The 22,148-nt window shown below is 32.7% G+C and overlaps 1 protein-coding gene across 1 annotated transcript in view; it reads right to left on the reverse strand.

Annotated features, from left to right (window-relative positions):
* The window catches only part of LOC126749555 (putative leucine-rich repeat-containing protein DDB_G0290503), a 74,290-nt gene that overhangs the window by 5,492 nt on the left and 46,650 nt on the right, over positions 1–22,148 (reverse strand). The window contains exons 15-21 of the mRNA XM_050459271.1: positions 12,810–13,019; positions 12,653–12,754; positions 12,394–12,595; positions 12,227–12,342; positions 12,064–12,176; positions 4,689–4,889; positions 4,391–4,640 (exon numbers count right to left, since the gene is read on the reverse strand). Coding sequence (XP_050315228.1) covers positions 4,391–4,640; positions 4,689–4,889; positions 12,064–12,176; positions 12,227–12,342; positions 12,394–12,595; positions 12,653–12,754; positions 12,810–13,019 — 1,194 coding nt within the window. The remainder of the gene's footprint in view (positions 1–4,390; positions 4,641–4,688; positions 4,890–12,063; positions 12,177–12,226; positions 12,343–12,393; positions 12,596–12,652; positions 12,755–12,809; positions 13,020–22,148) is intronic.

Genomic DNA, 22,148 nt, shown 5'->3' on the forward strand with positions numbered 1-22,148 from the left:
TGCATCAATTTTTTACATGATTGAGCAAATAACGTCACATTTTTAATAGCACTACCTAAAATAAAACTAATTGGAATATAAAATTTAAGCTAGTAAAAAGAAACATGGTATATTTAATTTTTTTCCTAAAACAAAGCTCATTACAACACAAAGGTTATACGAAAACAAAGAAACAATTTTAATTTTACTAAAATAAAATTAACTTAACATATACCTATAACTACTTGCTACTTATGGATATCAAAAGTCCAGGTATTCCGAATATGGTTCTATTTCTACAATAAATTAAAAAGTTTTTTCTTAAATTGTTGTTAGGATGCTTCTTGTTTCGTTGATTGGAAAAGCTTATTATAGAACATAACACACGCATACATGGGGCCACGCCCTGTTAAAGAAAGTCTATGCGGTGAAGCATTTAATGCGCTTGATCTTGTATTATGCTCATGATGAGGAGCAAGGTGACTAAAGACTGTACAATTTTTTGATAGAAACATAATACATTCAAAGATATATAAACCTGGAAATGTTTGAATATTCAGACTTTTAAATTTCCCTCTGCAATGCTTTAATTCGGTGCAAAATGCCCAATGCTCTCTTTTGAATAATAAAAACCTCACGCCATCTTACGGTTCCTCCCCAGAATATAACTCCATATCACAAAATCGAATATAATTGGCATAGTATGTAGTTAGCAAGGTGTTTTTCGAAAGAAAATAACCTTAAAGTAAAACAAGTAGAGTTTAATTTCTTGCATATACAGGGTTACTGGTAATTCGATACATTCCTTTGGAGATGTGATAGGGGAGAGGGTAAGAAGTAAATTGAACCCTAATATATATTATGCAAAAGTTGATAGTTTTCGACATATTTAATTTTTTCTGTTTTTCTTCAAAATGTAGACCTTAGTGGTTTAAAAGGCAGTTTCCAGAAAATCCGCTGTATATTTTTTTAACTTTTTATGCAAAATACATGCTCAACACAATAGTGTTACGTTTGTAATGGCAAAAGTCCCGCAAATAGTTGTAACCATAGGTAAATTCTCGATGCAAAGTGTAATTTTTTTTTCTTAAATAAAATACTACACTTTCTAGCGGATATTTTTTGAAAAAAAATTATGCTACATTCTTCAAAATTTCGTTAAAACTTCCTTATTACCTAAGCTAGCTCACAGGATACAAATGCTTAAAAGTTAGGTGACATGGTTTTGTATTTTTATTATAAATTGTAAAGTAACGCATTTATCAATATTTACCTTCACAAATCTTGTCAAAATGAGAGCCTCTATTGCGAATACAGGCTCGGCAGTGCCTTCTCATTTCAGTCTTTGTTGTTCTAGTTGTTATGGTATTCCTGATCTGCTGGGCCGCGTTGGTTATTCTTTAGATAAGATCTTCCCGGGTAATTATTGGGGTTACAATTAGGGTGCTGGCCAAGCTATTGGACCTGACCTACCAATCCAACGATTCGGGAAACGTTCATCCAGGAACTACCGAACTGACCGCCGAAAATGAGCTGGACCGCCGTCATGTTGAAATATCATTCGTCCTCTTACGGCGAGAGGAATATCGTCAAAAAGATCTTGTAGGTCATGTCGTAAAAAATTTTCATAAATATCCCCGTTTAAATGGCCTGGGAAAAAATGTGGTCCTATTACATCCCGGCCAATAAGTCCCATCCACACATTTACAGAAAACTGGTTTCTCTTGTTAAACGGGGATTTTCTTCGGCCCAAAAATGAAGGTTATGAAAATTTGTAATGCCCTCATGACTAAACTTTGACTCGTCCGTCCACAAAATGTCGGTTAAAAAAGTTCTATTGTCTGCATCAGAATTTATAATAAATCTGCAGAATTCTACCCTTCTTATCGGGTCCCCTTCTTCCAATCCTTATACAGGCGTATAATGGTAAGGATGGCTTCCCATTTGCCGAATCGTGGACCAAACTTTCCATTGCGATGATCCTGTTTGCTGCGCTACGGCATTAGTGAATGTGGTTGGATCGTCTTCAAAATCTCTTAATATTTCCTCCTCATCTTCTGCTCGATATACGCGAGGAGCGCCAGCGTCACCTCTTCTTGGTTTTACGGATCCAGTTTCAGCGATAGCTCGGTAGGTCGAAGCGAAAACACGGACATTTGGAATGCGGCGGTTCGGAAAGCGACGTTGGTATTCTCGGCGAGACTCCGCGGCATTACCATTGCAAAACCCATAAACAAACATAATATCTGCATATTCAGCGTTAGTAAACGTGGCCATAGCGCAGAAACCAACAGAATACCTTCTTTGAAAACACGAGAAAAATAAACTCGAAACTCGTAATTTAACTACTTTCCACAACAATTATTGCTGTCAGACTATCTACACATCAAATTTTTAACAATAAAATTAAAAAAACAAATTGTTGCTATAGTACTTAAATACCATAGAAGCAAATAATACTTGGCATTTTTCAAGTGCGTTCTTACTATTAATAATAAAAATACAAAATTCTGTTAAAATTTTTGGTAGCATTTATAGCCTATGAGTTAGCTTAGACAATAAGAAAGTTTTACGTAAATTTTGAAGAATATAGCATAATTTTTTTTCAAAAAATATCCACTAGAAAGTGTAGTATTTTATTTAAGAAAAAAAAATTACACTTTGCATCGAGAATTTACCTATGGTTACAACTATTTGCGGGACTTTTGCCATTACAAACGTAACACTATTGTGTTGAGCATGTATTTTGCCTAAAAAGTTAAAAAAATATACAGCGGATTTTCTAGAAACTGCCTTTTAAACCACTAAGGTCTACATTTTGAAGAAAAACAGAACAAATTAAATATGTCGAAAACTACCAACTTTTGCATAATACATATTAGGGTTCAATTTACTTCTTACCCCCTCCCCTATCACATCTCCAAAGGAATGTATCGAATTACCAGTAACCCTGTATATTCAATTTAATTATCCCAACTCAAATTGTAACCAATATGAATACCCTAGAAACGAGTAAACCTTGACAATACTACGATCTAAGACAAGAGCTGTAATTCCTCAGGGTATTGCTCCTGGGATTAGGAAGTTATAAACCCTAAAAATTTTGACATAGTTCAGGAGGAGCTTGTTGCCACCTATCTGCTCGTTTCAATGTTCTGTTTGCCCTTAGAAGAAGACCTCTAATGTCTTGGCTCACATCAGGCTATTGGATCCATCAGCAAAGTTTGTTAGGCTGTCATCGGTCACAGCTTCAGACAGGTCATTAATAAAAACCAAAAACAGGAAGGATCCAATCCAGTGACACTTCCCTGTGGAATTTCCAGTTCGATGTTAATGGCATCAGAGAAACCTTTACTGCAGAGTGTATCTAGATAACACGCGCGCTCTGAATTTATAGCAGATTTCGAAAAAAAAAGACATTTTTTTTTATTGGTTACTTAAGAAACATACATAAATACAAACATTTTCACTATTTCTTCGCCACTAGGTAAGCTAGTTGTAGGCATTTTTGCTTCCATTGCAACTTTTTTTGCGACTGTAGTAAGTTGCAGAATATTTAAAGTGTTTATATCTCTTAATTTTTTAAAGTAAAACGAAAATAATAAATGCCAATAATTCCAAACAAAAAACGAATTATAAAAATAACTATCTAGATCAAGTATCTTATATTTAATTGTATATTTTTTTTTCCTCTTATTCGCTCTAACTTGGTTTGTCATCTTCTTCCTAAAAACTCCCTCTACAGCGAAAAATGCTCAACACAGACGATCAGGTAATGTAATAGGTACCCATTCGCTAACGATGAGGTAACGTTGTTACTAGGTTTTTGATCCGAAAAATTGTACACGTCTGCACGTCGTTGTTTTAAGTGTAAATTACTACTGTCACCATCTATAGTAAAAAATACGTTGTAAAAACAGCAGAGTTCTACAACAGTTGCAGTACGTTAAAGTTTGGTCGAAAATAAATGTCCTTGCAAAACTAACTAAATTTTGCGCTGAAAACAACGTTGCAACTAGTGGAAATAAGAGTAATCTCAACTTGGGTGACTACAAATTGTTACTTAGGTAGCTTCATCCATTTTACATTTCAGGCACTGCATGGCAATTTTTAGGTTAGGAAGTAAAAAAATAGACCAGAGAATCCGATACGGTATGAATGATGAATGTCTGTACAATAGGAATAAAATCTATAAACGCTTTATTAATGGTTCCCGTACGTGCAGTTAATTGTGATAATTGTTTTTGATGATTTCAAGAATTTACACAATGCAATTATCTCAAAGATGGCCTAATTGCATTCGTTGTATTACAACACACATTTAGATACCAATATCAATAATTAAAAGAAAAATTAACTTACACAACACTGATATTTTTTTAAATGTACCAGTTGAGCCTAATTGACTTACTTTTTCATTTTCTTTTTCCATGATAATCGTTTCCTCCCTTTTCGACTTCTCCATTAAATGTTGCTTAACATTTTTCACTTCCACCAAATCTTTAATGCTCTTCATGAACTTTCCGGAAACTTCTTTTTGCAATTGCGATAAAGTTTCATAGGCTCTCTTCTCATGCTGAAGTTTTCCCGTTAGTTCTTTTACTTGGCTTTCCAGGTTTTCTATGGTTTTCTTGTGTTTTTCTTCCGACTCCTCTCGTGCCCTAGAGGGAGAAATTATCGGGGACAGATCAGGTTTATTTTACGATTACCTGGTAAGTTCCGCAAAATGCTTTTTATAAAGCATATAATCTTCCTCTTTCTGTTCAAGGACTATTTTCAACTGGGATTCTAGGACATTGGTGTCTTTTTCCATGTGGGTTATGTGGATGGTTAATCGTTTTTGGTCGTCTTGTAGATCAATCAGTTGGTTCTCTAAGGTTTTTTTGAGGTCTTTTAGGTTCTGGCAGTCCCTGTAAAGAAACGTTTTTGGGTATTTTTGGCACTATTGATGGTTGGGTTGGCATAAAAAAGTCATAAGTCATGATACAAAGACTGTAGATAAGATGTTTTTTTGACCAATGTTATTAAAAATCTTGATTCGTTCATTGAAGAAGTTGGTATAGGTATATAAGATAAATTAAATTCTGGCAATGGCTGTAAGGCTGCCAAAGTTAAGGAGTACGAGAAGATAATTGTTACTCACAGGAGATACAGGACGACTATTAAGAATTGACTCGATTTGTGTTAGGACAGTATTCATCTTCACATATGTTAAGTTTTGATTACCAATAATCCTAGATAGATGAGTCTTGACTGACTTTACTGCTGACCCCCATAGATCACCGAAATGTCGAAGGCGGGTTGAAATGCCACTTTTTATTAATTTAGTAAGCACTAATAAAATACGCCCCTAAACCGCTATAACGGGTGTCAAGTCTACAAAGTGCTATTATGCAAGCATCACTAGATAAATTGGAGACTAATTCTAAATGTACTGCTTTCGTAGCAGAGCATAAATATGCGTTTGACAATGTAGTACCTCTATGTCTAGACATAAGAATATTAAAGAGACTGATCAAAATTAACTCAGGTGTGAAGAAAAGCCTTGACTTGATTAACTCGTTGATTTGGAAGAGCGCCTATAGAAGAAGCTTGTAGTGACATTTTCCGACATTTGAGACACTTCGACAAAATACATCTGATAACGAGATAATCCAAAATTGTTGGAAAACGATAGATTGTACAGATTGAATTCCAGCTTGGAAATATTTCAAATGGAACACACTGTATCAATAGTTCAGTAAAATGACAACTACTCGGGATTAATTCAGCAAATTTTCTTTTATGTGGTAACAACATCGAGTGACACTATCTACTACCAAGCCTAAAATATTATTTTCATCAATGACTAAGTTTACAAAAAGGTTTAGAAATGAGTTTATTTTTTACAACACAGTCTATTTCTTTAAAAAAATGCGTAGCTGTACGTGATTTACTAGACGAAAATGAGCTAGATGTAGCTTTAAAGGATTTTGAATGTGGGCTTTAGTCGTATAATAATTTAATAATCATTATCAAAATTTGAATATTTCAAAATCAAGACACTTAACATATGTGGTTTAATCATTTGTTTGCAACAAGAGAAACTGAACGTTTCTCAAGGAAATCGTCAATTTCCTGAATGGCAGTTATTGATTTTCGAGTATTTACACACAAAAAATTAATAAGTTCTTCGCTCTGATTCATTTTATCACTTTTAGTTATCAATGAATCACATCCAAGTTCAACTTAAAATCTGATCATCTAGAGTTGAAATAAAATGGATTTCAAGGATTGAATTGTCGAAACAGTGGGCTGCCAAGGCAGTTGTGCATATAGGTCTCCTGATGGACCCGTCATGCCCTACCGGGGGTTACCAGACCCCAACGGCCTTAGAGAAATCGATAAGGCTCTTTGGTCTGAAAGACTTAAAGTCACTCGGTACACTGAAAGTGCTACCCAAGTATTTGAACCTGGCGCGCGTGAGTGCTAGGCACTCCCCGACTACATGGTCAACGGTTTCATCCTCCTCACAGCACCATTGGTATTGCGGGTTGTCCGCAATACCGATAGTATGGAGATGGCATCTTAAGTGCCAGTGACCGGTTAAAAGACCTGTCACTAGCCGAATTTCGCGTCTTTTTAGGCGTAGTAGATTTTTGGTGAGACAGGCAGAGGGCCCACCTATGTGCGCTTTGGCCTGTCTCATACCAGGGGACTCAGTCCATCTTCGGTGGATCCACTTGTCCAGCAGACCCTTCATTGATGCAACCGCAACGCATTTGGCGATACCAACTATGGGTTCCGGCCCCATCGGCACATTCGCGGATCCCAGTCTGGCAAGAGAGTCCGCTTCCTCATTACCTGCATGGCCAGGTATCCAGACGAGCTGGACCCTGCAGCCAACCTGTACCAGTTTATTCAGGACTTTTATGCACCCTAGTACAAGCTTGGAGCTTACCTTTGCGGCCGTGTTAACCTTAATGGCAGCTCTGCTGTCCGAGCATATTGATACGACTGTATTGCAGTGTCCGCAGCCTAGGATTTTCTGTCCGCATTTTAATACAGCGTATACTTCGGCTTGGAAGACAGTGGCGTGCTCCTCTAGCGAGTATGCCCTACTGGTATGTGGGATTCCACCACAAAGCCCTGATCCAGCTCTGGTAAAAATTCTGGAGCCATCTGTATACCAGATGGTACCCCTATTTAGCAATGCAGGTCTGTTGGAATGCTGCCACTCCTCTCTGCGTGCAATATGCGTTACGAATCCCTCGCAGTCCACAGTCACTGAAGCCATGTAGTCACTGCCCATCAGAAGGAGAGGACATTCGTGTATGGCCCGTGACCAAATTTTTGCGTGACCGATCTCGCCAGCACGTAGTTCGCCGAAGACGTATAGCCTGTACGCAGTCCTCATTGCCTCGAATTGCACAACAAGGTCCAGAGGCAGAAGGCTCAGCAGAGTCTCAAGCGCTCTAGTTGGCGCCGTCCGCATGGAATCAGTTATGCTGAGACATGCAAGACGTTGGACTCTGTCCAGTTGAGCACGAATTTTTGCTTTCTCCGTACATGGCCACCAAACGATAGCCACATATGTGAGAAGAGGTCTCACAATGGGCGAGTAGATTTAGTATATAGTGGAGGATCTTAGGATCTTAGGATCCCATTAGCCCCCCCTGCAGGCCCATGGCCGCAGGTGGCCTTCTTCATTCTGGTGTCTGCATGATCGTACCAAGAGAGTTTGGGATCTAACTTGATTCCCAGAAATCGAACTGTCCTGGAGTAATGCAACTGCACGCCACCTAAAGATATAACAGGGGGCGTGCCAAAGTTACGTCGCCTTGTGAATAGTATGAGCTCTGCTTTTTTGGGGTTAATCCTGAGACCTCCCGAAAGGCACCATATGTCCACCATACGCAAGGCTCTCATCACCGGGCCCCGTTTCGAGAGCATGGCCTCTGTCCAGCTAACCAAACAGGGTTCTGAGCCGCGGCTCGCGAGTGCTTGGCAGATTAATGCGAAATGGGTGTTGTCGAACGCCGCTTCAATATCTAGAAACGCACCCAGACAGGCCTTGCCACTACCCAGAGCACCCTCCACCTTCCTCACCAGGTGGTGTAGGGCCAGGTTCGTGGATTTGTCCGCCTGATAGGCGTATTGGTGCACATGCAGTGGTTTGTTGACCAGGATGCTTTCCATCGCCTTCAGCATAAAGCTGGTAAGGCTGATAGGTCGGTACGATTTGGGATCTGTAAAATCGCTTTTTCCGGGTTTCGGAATAAAGACGACTTTCACTTTGGGACGTAGCCCTGAGCAAGGGACGTCCTGAATAGTCCGACTATGTGTGGGGTTCGTACTTCTAATCCGCTTTGCAAAAGGCATGGATATAATCCATCCATGCCCGAAGATTTGAAGGGGGGGAATGTCTTGATTGCCCATTTCACCCTTTCATAGGTAATTATTCTTCTAGCAGTCTCGAACTCTAAGCGAATCGGAGCCCGAGAACAGCTAGGAGGATCGCGAGATGTGTTGGAGTCTGGGAAGTGAGTGCGCAGCATGACCTCCGGTGACTCCCGCTCATTAGTAGTAAAGCCGCCATCTGGAAGTGACAGCGACCCCACTTTAGTTCCAGGTTCCTTGGACAGTACTTTGCACAGTCGTGCTGCGGAAGGTGTGTTTTCAACGTCATCGCAGAAACGCCTCCAGCACTGTCTTTTGGAGTCCCTGAGTGTCTTTTTGTATTGCCTTTGAGCTGCGTGGAACGCATCTCAGTTAGTGGCGAGCTTAGTGCGCTCAGCCCTGCGAAGGAGCCGACGCGTAGTGTCACGGTGCTTTTCCGTGTTACTGTTCCACCAGGCATTCTTGGCATTGGCGGATCTCCGTCTGAGGGGACAGCTGCCCTGGAATGCCGCGACTATCGCACGAGTCAGGTTGACAGTTTCGATCTCTGTTTCGGCCGGAAGTGTGTACCTTGCCGGCATGTCCACAAGACCACCGACTAGTTCCTCTCGAAAGTGGTCCAAGTCAGTGCACCTTGGATTTCTGTAGGCTGGGGTACGTAGCCGATCGATAGTTCTAGCCTGGACACTTATCCCCGCTTCCATCGATACCTCACAACAGAAGCCGAAATCATGCAAGGCGACGACCGCATCGCGATGGCAAAAATTCCGCGCTGGGGCACATATTTTGCGTTGATTCGAAATAATATTTTACTGCAGTTATTATTGTAGTTTATAGTAAGATTACGCATTTAAAATTTTAAACTTATTTGATACTCGCTTTGAGTTTAGAAAGAATAAAAATTCAGTATTTAAATTAGGTGGGTAAATTGACAATTTTATTTTTAACTTACATTTTAGAATCTTAATTTTATTTAGAATAAATGCCTACCTCTTACTGCATTCCTGTTTAAGCTCAGAAAAAATTAAAATGGATTTTAAATTTTGATTATTTTTGATTATATTTGATTATTTTTTTTTGATTATCTTCGGAATCATTAAAATTTTCGATTTTAAATAAGCAACAAAAATTTGGCGTAGGTACCTACCTAATTTTGTTTTCGGCGTTAACATTTTTACGAAAAAGTAATACAGCAATGCAAAAACTTCCCCATAGCAACAAAGATAACCCACAAAAGTGTCAAGAATAAGTTTTTGAAAATTTGTTTTTTTTTTTTCAATAATCTTCAAAACTACATAAAATATAATATATATATTTTTTTATATGGCATATTCTTTTACAAGTAAATAATGTGCAACTTTGGGGTAAATTATCCATTTTCGTATTTTGAGGGTAGACGAATTTGAAACACCGTTTAAGTATATTTTTCCAATAAAATAAAAAATAAAAAATATTTAAAACTTTTATCATATACCTAAAAATACGTAATAATAAAAAAAAAATATTATCTTATAAAATGTAAAAATTATTAGGTCCCGCGGTATCTCCACGTAGTCGTTCCACTGTACGGCGTGCGCCACCAAATCTCGGCTTCAATTTTGACGCCACGAAACCAGTGTCACGGCTAGAACTCTCGATCGGCTACGTGGGGTATCGTACCGAGCCTGCTTCTTTAATTCAAAAAGAATGTGCCTGTGGTCCGACATTGTGACCTCAAGGGACACTCTCCATGAGCTGAAAAGGTTCACAGTACTAGGTGAACAGATAGTAAGGCCAATAATTGATTGACCCCTATTGCAGTAGAAAGTTGGGACACTGCCTCGGTTGAGTAGTTCTAGGCCATTTGCACAGGAAGTCAAACAGGAAGCGGCCCCTTGGGTTCTCATCTCCGCATCCCCAAAGGCCGTGATGTAAATTCGAGTCGCAGCTTATGAGAAGCGAGAGACCCAAGTCTTCACAGTATTTGACCACCGCAGTGACGGACGGAAAGTAGGCAGAGAAGACTACCAGATCCTTTCCCGTATCCATTCACAGTTTGACGGCTACTAGGTCCCTTGTACGGAGACCTGAGAGGAGAAAGCACCGCACATTTCTAGTAAGGATGACTGCGCGGGGATTCTCGCAAGGTACATGTTTATGTAGTGTGCCGCCAGTTAAACCCAGGCCTTTAACAGAGCCCTGGTAAGTCCAGGACTACTAAGGCGACGTCGATATGGAGCTCAGTGAGCCTTTTGCATAGAACAGCGGTGGACGCTCTTCCATGCTGTAGATTTGCCTGCAGAAATGTTATAGGCATGCTGTATGGTGTGGGGCTGGCTGACTGCCAGCACGCTTAGTCCTTGGAGCTGGAAGGGCCGTCGTCTACGGTTTGCCCTGGCCCCTCGAAAGCTGCGGTGTCAGCAGTAGTGGCCTTTTCTAAGTCGGCGGCCGAGGGCCAAGGGGCCACTATGGAAGTTGCCACCCTGGTGTCATCAGCCTTATCGAGAGCAAGAAAGCCTTGCTCTCGATAAGGGAGACAGAAACTGGTGATGCTAAAATAGCCAGCCCTGTCTGTCCCTTATCGTTTTGGCCGATCCATCATCCACCCCCACCACCTCTCTGAGGTTCTTAGCCTCTTCCTCTTCCTTCCGATTTCAAGGATTACTTTTACCATCAGATTGATTATTCGAGGCAGTTCCTACCTCTCCAAATTGGCTTGGAAGATACCAATTCAATTTTGCCTCAAAATCTACTAAAAACTGATTATTTTAACATGATTCAATAAAATGCTCTCCAGATTCCAATAAAGTACTTTTAAGGCATCATCGGACATAATTAAAAATGAAAAAATTTATGAAAAAAGAAAAAGTTTGGGAAACTTCTGCGCCAAGGACGATCTACAAAGTATGTACAGGTTGTCTAAAATCATATATTTTTTAAACAAATAAAAAAAATTTGCAAAACAAAGTTACTCAATCAAAATTTTACCAACCCAATTCAAATTCAATGAAAGCTGAACACATGGTACTAATTTTCGGCAAGAATTTTCTAACTATATCAATAAATAAATCATATTTTTGGTACCATCAATAGTTTTCCCAAAATCAAAAAACTTTGATAAAAATCAAAATATTTCCATCGACATAGTACCCATTTTTAGCTAAAATTTTCCAACTAATTCGAAGAATAAAAGTCAAATTTTTGATATCACATTTTTCCAAAATAAAAAAAAATTTAAATTAAATTAGTTCCTATTAAAAAATGCTACTCATTTTCAGCTAAAATTTTCTAACAAATTCAATCATTAAACCAAATTTTTAGTATCATCAACAGTTTTTGTCAAAATCAAAAATCTTTTTAAAAAACATTCTCATCGACATTAAATTGATTTTTGGTTTAAATTTTTTAACTAATTCAATGATTAAATCAGATTTCTGGTTCCATTAATGGTTTTCTTAAAACACTTTTTTAAAAATCGCAATCAATTTTCTTATTCACATGGTACTCATTTTCAAATAAATTTTTCCAAATAAGTTAATAATTAAATCAGATTTTTTGTACCATCAATAGGTTTCCCAAGATCAAAAAACTTCTTTACAAACCAAAATACTGCCAGCGTTTTGATACTCATTTTCAGCTAAAATTTCCCAACTAATTCAATCAAATTTCAGCTATCCCCTGAAGTTTTCCCATACCCAACATTTTCTTCTCTACCCAAATACCTACTTTTCCACTAAGCCCAACTCCTCTTTTAACTGCAAGCATTTCTTCTCATAATAATTCCCTTTGTCGCAAAGATCGAGCAGCTCCTGAATCCTTTTTTCTTTAATATCTAATGACTAATTAAAATAAATTTAATTAAAATCTAATTGAGCATATTACAACTTACTTGTTTTAAGTCCTGATTGTCTTTTTCATAGTCAAATATGATCCTCTTGGTGGCATCCAGTTCGTCTTTAAACAAGTTTTCCTTGTCTTCCGATGATCTGATGCTCTTTTCAAAGTCTGTTTTTAAAAATTTGAAATATTTGCTTTAGTGCCAGACATGAAACTCACCATCGACGATTTTTTCCATTAACGAGTTCAAATATTCATTTTCCTTTCCCAAGTTACCCTTTTCGGTCATTATTTTGTATTTTTCCTCTGTTAAATGTTCTTTTTCTTTTTGTAAGTTGGTTGCTGCATTTGTTGCTTCTTGTAAGGACTGTTTTGTTGCATCCAGTTCCTTTTTTAGATGATTTATTGTTTCTGTCATAGACTAAAAATCAGATAAATCAAATAAATTATTTATAATAGCTTAAGAATCATTACAGACCTTCTCTTTCTCCCTCAAACAGTTTAGGTCCTTATTAAGTTTCTCAATATTATTTTTCAAGTAATCGTTGCTGGTTTCCAAAGTTTTCTTATCATCTCTCAGCTGAAAACTTGAAAATATCATCATCAAAGTTCACACACGAAAATGCCACTCTTACGTGCTCGATAAGTTTCTTCAGCTGTTTAATGTTCACTTCGTATTTGCTCGTTTCATTTTCTAATTTCGTGTTGGATTCCTTATGCAGTTTCTCATTTCTGTCGATATCTTTTCTTAGTTCGCTTATTTCTGCGTGCTTTAGTGCCAACTCTTTTACTCCACCGTTGAATTTCTCTTGCAAATCTGAGAGTTTGCACTTGAGTTGGTCGTTCTAAATTTAAGAAAAGTTAAACAACGTGGGTGGAATTGATTGTTGTCTTAGTCTAGTTTCGTAATTTAGTAAAATAAATTATAATATTAAGATAATCAATTGCAAGTTTCCACTTTGCCATTAGAGAGTTGATTCATGGCAGTTAAATTGCGAAATAATGATTTACCGCACATCAAAGTAGACGTTACTTACAAGGCAATTTACTCATTATTTAATGATACAGAATTCATTATAATAGAGTATGGTACTCATGATTTTGAATTAAAATTTGCATGCAAAAAATCAATACTTTCTTTATGATTTATTTCTACTGATTCATTACAATCAATTCTAGTTATCATTGATCACATCTAAGGCTTTATATTATCGTTTATTTAAATCAAGTTCAACGAAGGAGACACTCAAAATTTAGTTATTCACGGTGTGTGAAAGTTAAAATAATATCAATTTTAAGGATTGATTTTATTGTTAGATTGATTATTCAAGGCAGTTGCTTTATTAAAAAAACTCTTTAGCTTCCAATAAAATACTTTCAAGGCTTAATTATCTTAATGAAAACTAATTAAAAACAAGTCACTTATTATTAAATGATATATAATTATGGCAATATTGATTAAATTCCCACTCAAAATTTAACGATAAAAGACTAAATAATTTATTCATTCTGATTCAGTAAAATGAGTCTGATGCCTTAACAAACCAATTTAACGAGTTTAATTTATCACAAGACATGTCACTTATGAAATAATAATTCACAAGTCTTAATATTGATTCAGAATTTATAAAAAATTATTGTTTATCCTGAATCAATAATATCACTTTTGTCTATTTATTTAAATCAAGTTCAACTCATTTGACTTAAAATATAATCACCCAGTATGAAGGTTAAAATAAAATCAATCTCAAGGATTATATAATGTTTATAAAGCCAATGCATAACACACAAAAAATCAATAATCAAAGCACAAATCTCCCATTTACAGCTGATTAAAGGCAATTAATTAATAATTTATTGATTCAGAAATATTTAAAGTTGATTATGAAAGTATCAGTTAAATTTTGGCTTGATATTAAAAAAAACATTATTCGCAGTGATTTATTAAAATATATCTCTTAAAGCCAATGATTCACACTCAAAAAATCAATAATCAAGGGATAAATTTCTCATTAAAAGCTAATTGATTCATAATTAATTGAGCCATAGATATTTAAAATTGAATATAAGAATAGTTAAATTTTTACTCATGACATAAGAAAATCATTACATTTGTGTGATTCATTAAAATGATATTCAAAGCAATGTATCATACTCAAGAAATCGACAATCAAAGTTTAAATTTTATTGATTAAAGGCAGCTGTTTTTATTGGTCCAGATATTTTTTAAGTTAATTACGGTAATCTTAGTTAAATATTAACTCAAAATTTGCACTAATTTATTAAAATAGTTTTCTGTTATCAATTAATGAAACTTTCAAAGATACATTCTTTAGTTGAATACTGAATAAATATAAAACATTAAATTATGAATCAATTTAGTAATTGAATTGATGCATAATGATTTACGTCAAAGTAGGCATTAGATGATTTGGTTCTAAATTTATAAAAAATTCTTTACATTATTCTGATTTATTAAATTTGATTCTAATATCTAAGAAAATCAATATCAAAAGCCTAATTGATCATTAAAATAATATTTATGGCAATTAACTGATTTTTTTAATAATACAACATTTAATCAATAATTTCCTTTTATACTTTGATTTAGTACAATCAATTCTAGTTGTTAATGAACCACATCCAAGGTTTCATTTTCTTATTTATTTAAATCAAGTTAAACGTACTCGACTTAAAATATAATTATCTAGAGAGTGTGAGAAATTGAAAAAAAATTCAATTTCAAAGATTGATTCTATTATTAAATTGAAAATGCTAGGTAAATGTTCACTCAATATTTACTAAAAACTCACTATCTCAAAATAATTCATTAAAATACTCTCTAGTTTCCACAAAGTACTTTCAAGGGTCATTTTCTCAATCAAAACTGATTGAAGGTAATTGACGCACTATTTATTGATTCAGAATTCACTAAAATTGATTATGGCGACCTTGATTATGCTGACTCAAAATTTACAAAAAAATGTATATGTTCTTCTATTCCGATTTATTAATATAATTTCCAGAGCCAGAGAATCAGTACCAAGAATTTAATTAATCATTAAATGGATATTGAACGCAATTGAATAAAGGAATAATGATTCAAATCTTGTATGCTGTCATAGAAATTTTAATAAAATGTTGACTCAAAATTGACGAAAAACTCATGATCTCAGAGTGAATCATTAAAACGCCGTCCAGCTTTCAATAAAGTACTTTCAAGGCATTATTCTCTTAATAATTCTTTAGATTAATATGTAAAAAATCAATAATTTCTTCACTCTGATTCATTACAATAATTTCTAGTTGTCAATCATATCCAAGGTTTTTTTCTCATTTATGTATGTAAATCAAGTTAAACATATTCGACTTTTTCAATTAGAACCAATTTCAAGAATTGATTTTATAATTAGATTGATTATTAAAGGAAGTTGATATGACGATTTACCCCATCAAACTGGCTTGAGAAATGACAGTTGCTATATAATCTTAATTACTATTTAATATACTATTAAATAGGCAAATATATTAAAATCAATAATTTCTTTACTCTGATTCATTAAAATTACTTCTAGTTATTAATGAATGAATTCAAAGTTTTCTTAATTTAGTAAAATAAATTATAATTTTAAGATAATCAATTGCAAGTCTGCACTTTGTCACTAGAGAATTGATTCATGGCAGTTAAATAGCGAAATAATGATTTACCATCAAAATATATGTTACTTCCAAGGCAATTTACTCATTATTTAATGATACAGAATTCATTATAATTGAGTATGGTACTGATGATTTTGAATCAAAATTTGCATGCAAAAAATCAATACTTTCTTTACACTGATTTATTACAATCAATTCTAGATATTATTGATCACTTCTAAGGCTTTATATTATCGTCTATTTAAATCAAGACACAAAATTTAATTACCTACGGTGTGTGAAAGTTAAAATAATATAAATTTTAAAAATTGATTTTATTGTTAGATTGAATATTCAAGGCAGTTGCTTTATTAAAAAACTCTTTAGCTTCCAATAAAATACTTTGAAGGCTTGATTATCTTAATGAAAACTGATTAAAAACTAAACAATTGAATTATGGAAATCTTGGTTAAATTTCCACTCGAAATCTCAAGAATCAATAATTTATTGACTCTGATTCGATAAAATGAGTCTAATGCCTTAACAAACCAATTTAATAATTTAATTTATCACAAGACATGTCACTTATGATATAATGGCCCACAAGTCTTAATAGTGACTCAGAATTTATAAAAAATCATTGTTTAACCTGAATCAATAATATCACACTTGTCTATTTATTTAAATCAAGTTCAACACATTTGACTTAAAATATAATCACCCAGTATAAAGGTTAAAATAAAATCAATCTCAAGGATTATATAATGTTTATAAAGCCAATGCATAACACACAAAAAATCAATAATCAAAGCACAAATCTCCCAATTACAGCTGATTAAGGGCAATTAATTAATAATTTATTGATTCAGAAATATTTAAAGTTGATTATGGAAGTATCAGTTAAATTTTGACTTGATATTAAAAAAAACATTATTCGCAGTGATTCATTAAAATATATCTCCTAAAGCCAATGATTCACACTCAAAAAATCAATAATCAAAGGATAAATTTCTCATTAAAAGCTAATTGATTCATAATTAATTGAGCCATAGATATTTAAAATTGAATATAAGAATAGTTGAATTTTTGCTCATGACTTATAAGAAAATCATTACATTTGTGTGATTCATTAAAATGATATTCAAACCAATGTATCACACTCAAGGAATCAACAATCAAAGTTTAAATTTTATTGATTAAAGGCAGCTATTTTTATTGGTCCAGATATTTTTTAAGTTAATTACGGTAATCTTGGTTAACTATTAACTCAAAATTCGCACTAATTTATTAAATAGTTTCCTGTTATTAATTAATGGAACTTTCCAAGATATATTCTTTGGTTGAATATACTAAATAAATTTAAAACATTAAACTATGAATCAATTTGGTAGTTGCATTGATGCATAATAATTTACGTCAAAATAGGCATTAGATGTTTTAATTCTAAATGTATAAACAATTCTTTACATTATTCTGATTTATTAAATTTGATTCTAATGTCCAAGAAAATCAATATCAAGAGCCTAATTGATCATTAAAATAATATATAAGGCAATTGACTGATTTTTTAATGATACAGAATTTAATCAATAATAACTTATTATACTCTGATTTAGTACAATCAATTCTAGTTGTCAATGAATCACATCCAAGGCTTCATTTTCTTATTTATTTAAATCAAGTTAAACGTACTCGACTTAAAATATAATCATCTACTCGTAGAGAGTGTGAGAAATTGAAAAAAAATTGATTCTATTATTAAATTGAAAATGCTAGGTAAATGTTCACTCAATATTTACTAAAAACGCACTATCTTAAAATGATTAATTAAAATACTCTCTAGTTTCCAACAAAGTACTTTCAAGAGACATTCTCTCAATGAAAACTGATTGAAGGTAATTGACGCACTATTAAATGATTCAGAATTCACTAAAATTGATTATGGCGACCTTGATTATGCTGACTCAAAATTTACAAAAAATGTATATGTTCTTCTATTCCGATTTATTAATATAATTTCCGGAGCCAGTGAATCAATACCAAGAGTTTAATTAATCATTAAATGGATATGAATCATTAAAATGCCGTCCAGCTTTCAATTAAATACTTTTAAGGTTTCATTCTCTTAATGAGAACTGATTGAATGCCATTCATTTATTATTTGATAATTCAGAACTCATTAAAATTGATTATGGCTCAAAATTTATATGCAAAAAATCAATATTTTCTTTAATCTGATTCATTACAATCATTTCTAATTGTCATTAAATTAGATCCAGGGCTTCATTTTTTCATTTATTTAAATCAATTTCAACGCATTTGACTAAAAACATAATATTTCAGAGGCCGTGAAAGTTAAAGATCAATTTCAGGATTTATTATATTTTGTCATTGAATCTAAGATAAAACACTTAAAATGAATAAGTACAAATCAATAATTTCTTCACTCTAATTCATTACAATAATTTATAGTTGTCAACGAATCACATCCAAGATTTTTTTTTTATTCATGTAAATCAAGTTAAACGTATTCGACTCATTACACGAGTCTGAAAGTTCAAATGGAACCAATTTCAAGAATTGATTTTATTATTAGAATGATTATTAAAGGCAGCTGATATGATAATTTAACCCGTTAAACTGGCTTGAGAAATGACAGTTACTATTATATCCTAATTACTATTTAATGATTGTTAAATTTTGACTCAAAATTACTATGAAATAAATCAATAATTTTTTTACTCTCATTCATTGCAATAATTTCTAGTTGTCAATCCCATCCAAGGTTTTTGTCTCTTTCATGTAAATCAAGTTAAACATATTCGACTTTTTAAATTCGAACCAATTTCAAGAATTGATTTTATCATTAGATTGATTATTTAAGGCAGTTGATATGACGATTTACCCCGTCAAACTATCTTGAGAAATGACAGTTACTATTTAACCCTAATTACTATTTAATGACAGTTAAATGTTGACTCAAAATTACCATGTAAAAAATCAATAATTTCTTTACTCTGATTCATTGCAATTATTCTGGTTTTCAATAACCTTGATTTAAATAAATAATAATAATAATATTAGATTGATTATTCAAGGCAATTGATCTTATGAATAACGTTTGAAAAAGTGGCAAAATAATGACAGTTAAACTTTGACTTAAAATCTACCAAGAAATCATTTCTCTACTCTGATTCATTACTAACATTTTGTAAGTCAATAAATCACATTCAGGGCAAAAGTCTCCCATTAAAAGCTGATTAAGCGCAATTGATTCAAAATTTAATGATTCAGAGATATTTAAACTTGATTATAATCTATAACAATTATTAAAACATCCCGGTTGAATTTTTTCTAAATTCTAATGAAGAACTCATTACTTCACTGTAGTCCAATAAAATAATTTTCGAAGCAACGAATCAACTTGAAAAGATCAATAATTACGGCATAAATCTTTTATTTTAAGCTAATTTAACACTATTGATTCGTGATTTCTAAATACAATGAATCACACTCAAGGAATTAACAAAGTATATATAAGTATAAATAATCAAAGCGTATATCTCTCATTCAAAAACTGTTGCCTTTTAGTCAATAATAGTGAAATAACGATTTTTTTAAATAAATATTAAGTAAATGTTTAACCATAATTCCATAAAAAACTTTAAATATCTCTGGATAAATAAGTTATGAATCAATAGCATTTATTCAGCCTAAAATAAGAGGTTTATCCTGATATTAAAATTGCAAAAAAATTATTGATTTTTTAGATGTGATTTGCTTTGAAAATCATTTTCGTGAATCACAGTGAAGTAATGATTATTTGTAAATACTGAGTCAAAATTTAACCGAGAACCTTATAATCAACTTTAAATATCTCTGAATAAATAAATTATGATTTCATTGCGTTTAAGCTGTTTTAAATAAGAAATATATGCTTTAATTATTGATTACTTGATTGTAGTTTATTGGCTTTAGAAATAATTTTAATGAATCACAGTAAAGTAATAATTTGTGTGTAAGTATTAAGTTAAAACTTAATTGAAATTCCTATAATCAACTCTAAATATTTCTGATTCATTAAGAATAAATTGTGTTTAATCAGGTTTAAATAACAAACTTATGCTGTGATTATTGATTCCTTAGGTCTGATTCAATGGCTTTAGATTTTAAATATCTCTGGACCATTGCGCTTAATCAGTTTTAAGTAATTGATTTATGCTTTAATTTTCATTCCTTAAGTGTGATTGGAACTAATTTTATTGAATCGCAGTGCACAAATCATTGTAGCACAAGTATTGAGTCATTATTCAACCCAGATTCTAATAATAAATGAATTGCCTTTAATCAATTTTAAATGGGAGATCTGTTCTGATATTGATTCCTTCAGTATGATTTATTGCTTAAGAAATCATTTTAATTAGTTAAAATGTTAAAACTTGAAAGATGCGGTAAATAATTATTTCTGAATTCGACTACCTGATCTCTCATTTTTTACTGACTAAATGCAATTGATTCATAACTCTTTTATCACAATAAAGTCATAATTTGTGTGTAAATATTGAGTTAAGACTTCATTAAAATTCCTATAATCAACTCTTAATATCTCTGGATCATTAAGAATCAATTGCGTTTAATCAGTTTTAAATGGGAGATCTGCTGTGACATCGATTTCTTTAGTATGATTCATTACTTAAGAAATCATTTTAATTAGTTAAAAAGTTAAAACTTAACTGAAATTTCTATAATCCTTTAAATAAGAGTCGTATGCTGTGATTATTGATTCCTTAAGTGTGATTCATTGGGCTTATAAATCATCTTATTGAATCATAGTAAACTAATAATTTTTTATAAATATTGAATTAGAATTTAACCATAGATCCATAATCAACTGCTGCAATAAATGAGAGATTTATGCCTTGGTTACTGATTCCCGTTAATCGATTGATTGATTAATTGAGCGTGGTTTATTGCTTTAAAAATTATTTTAATGAATCACAGTGAGGTTATAATTTTTTTCTAATTATTATGTCAAAATTTCAACAAGATTGCCATAATCAATTTTAATGAATTTTCTTTCACTAAATAATTAATTAATTGCCTTTAATCAGCTTTAAATGGGAGATCTGCTCTGATATTGATTCCTTAAGTGTGATTCATTGGGCTTAGAAATCATTTTATTGAATCATAGTAAACTAATAATTTTTTATAAATATTGAATTAGAATTTAATTATAGATCCATAATCAACTTTAAATATCTCTTAACAAATAAATTATGAATCAGTTGCAATAAATGAAAGATTTATGCCTTGGTTACTGATTCCCGTTAACTGATTGATTGATTAATAGAGTGTGGTTTATTGCTTTAAAAATCATTTTATTGAATCACAGTGAGGTAATATTTTTTTTCTAATTATTATGTCAAAAGTTCAACAAGATTGCCATAATCAATTTTAATCAAATTTCTGTCACTAAATAATGAATCAATTGCCTTAATTTTTAAATGGGAGATCTGCTCTAACATTGATTCCTTTAGTATGATTCATTGCTTAAGAAATCATTTTATTTAGTTAAAAAGTTAAAACTCTACTGAAATTTCTATAATCAACTTTAAATAAGAGTCTTATGCTGGGATTATTGATTCCTTAAGTGTGATTCATTGGATTTAGAAATCATTTTATTGAATCATAGTAAACTAATTATTTTTTTATAAATATTGAATTAGAATTTAATTATAGATCCATAATCAACTTTAAATATCTCTGAATAAATAAATTATGAATCAGTTGCAATAAATGAGAGATTTATGCTTTAGTTATTGATTCCCTTTAATTGATTAATTGAGTGTGGTTCATTGCTTAGAAAATCATTTTAATGAATCACAGTGAGGTAACAATTTATTTTTAATTATTATGTCAAAATTTTAATAAGATTGCCATAATCAATTTTAATCAATTTTCTGTCACTAAATAATGAATCAATTGCCTTTAATCAGTTTTAAATGGGAGATCTGCTCTGACAACATTGATTTCTTAAGTGTGAATCGTAGTGAATTAATGATTTTTTTATCAATATTGAATTAGAAATTAATCATGGCTCTATAATCAACTTTAAATATCTCTGAATAAATAAATTATGAATCAGTTGCAATAAATGAGAGATTTATGCCTTGGTTACTGATTCCCGTTAACTGATTGATTGATTAATAGAGTGTGATTTATTGCTTTAAGAATCATTTTATTGAATCACAGTGAGGTAATATTTTTTTTCTAATTATTATGTCAAAAGTTCATCAAAATTGCCATAATCAATTTTAATCAAATTTCTGTCACTA

Source organism: Anthonomus grandis, chromosome 2, assembly GCF_022605725.1.
Source record: "Anthonomus grandis grandis chromosome 2, icAntGran1.3, whole genome shotgun sequence".
NCBI classification, from domain to species: domain Eukaryota; kingdom Metazoa; phylum Arthropoda; class Insecta; order Coleoptera; family Curculionidae; genus Anthonomus; species Anthonomus grandis.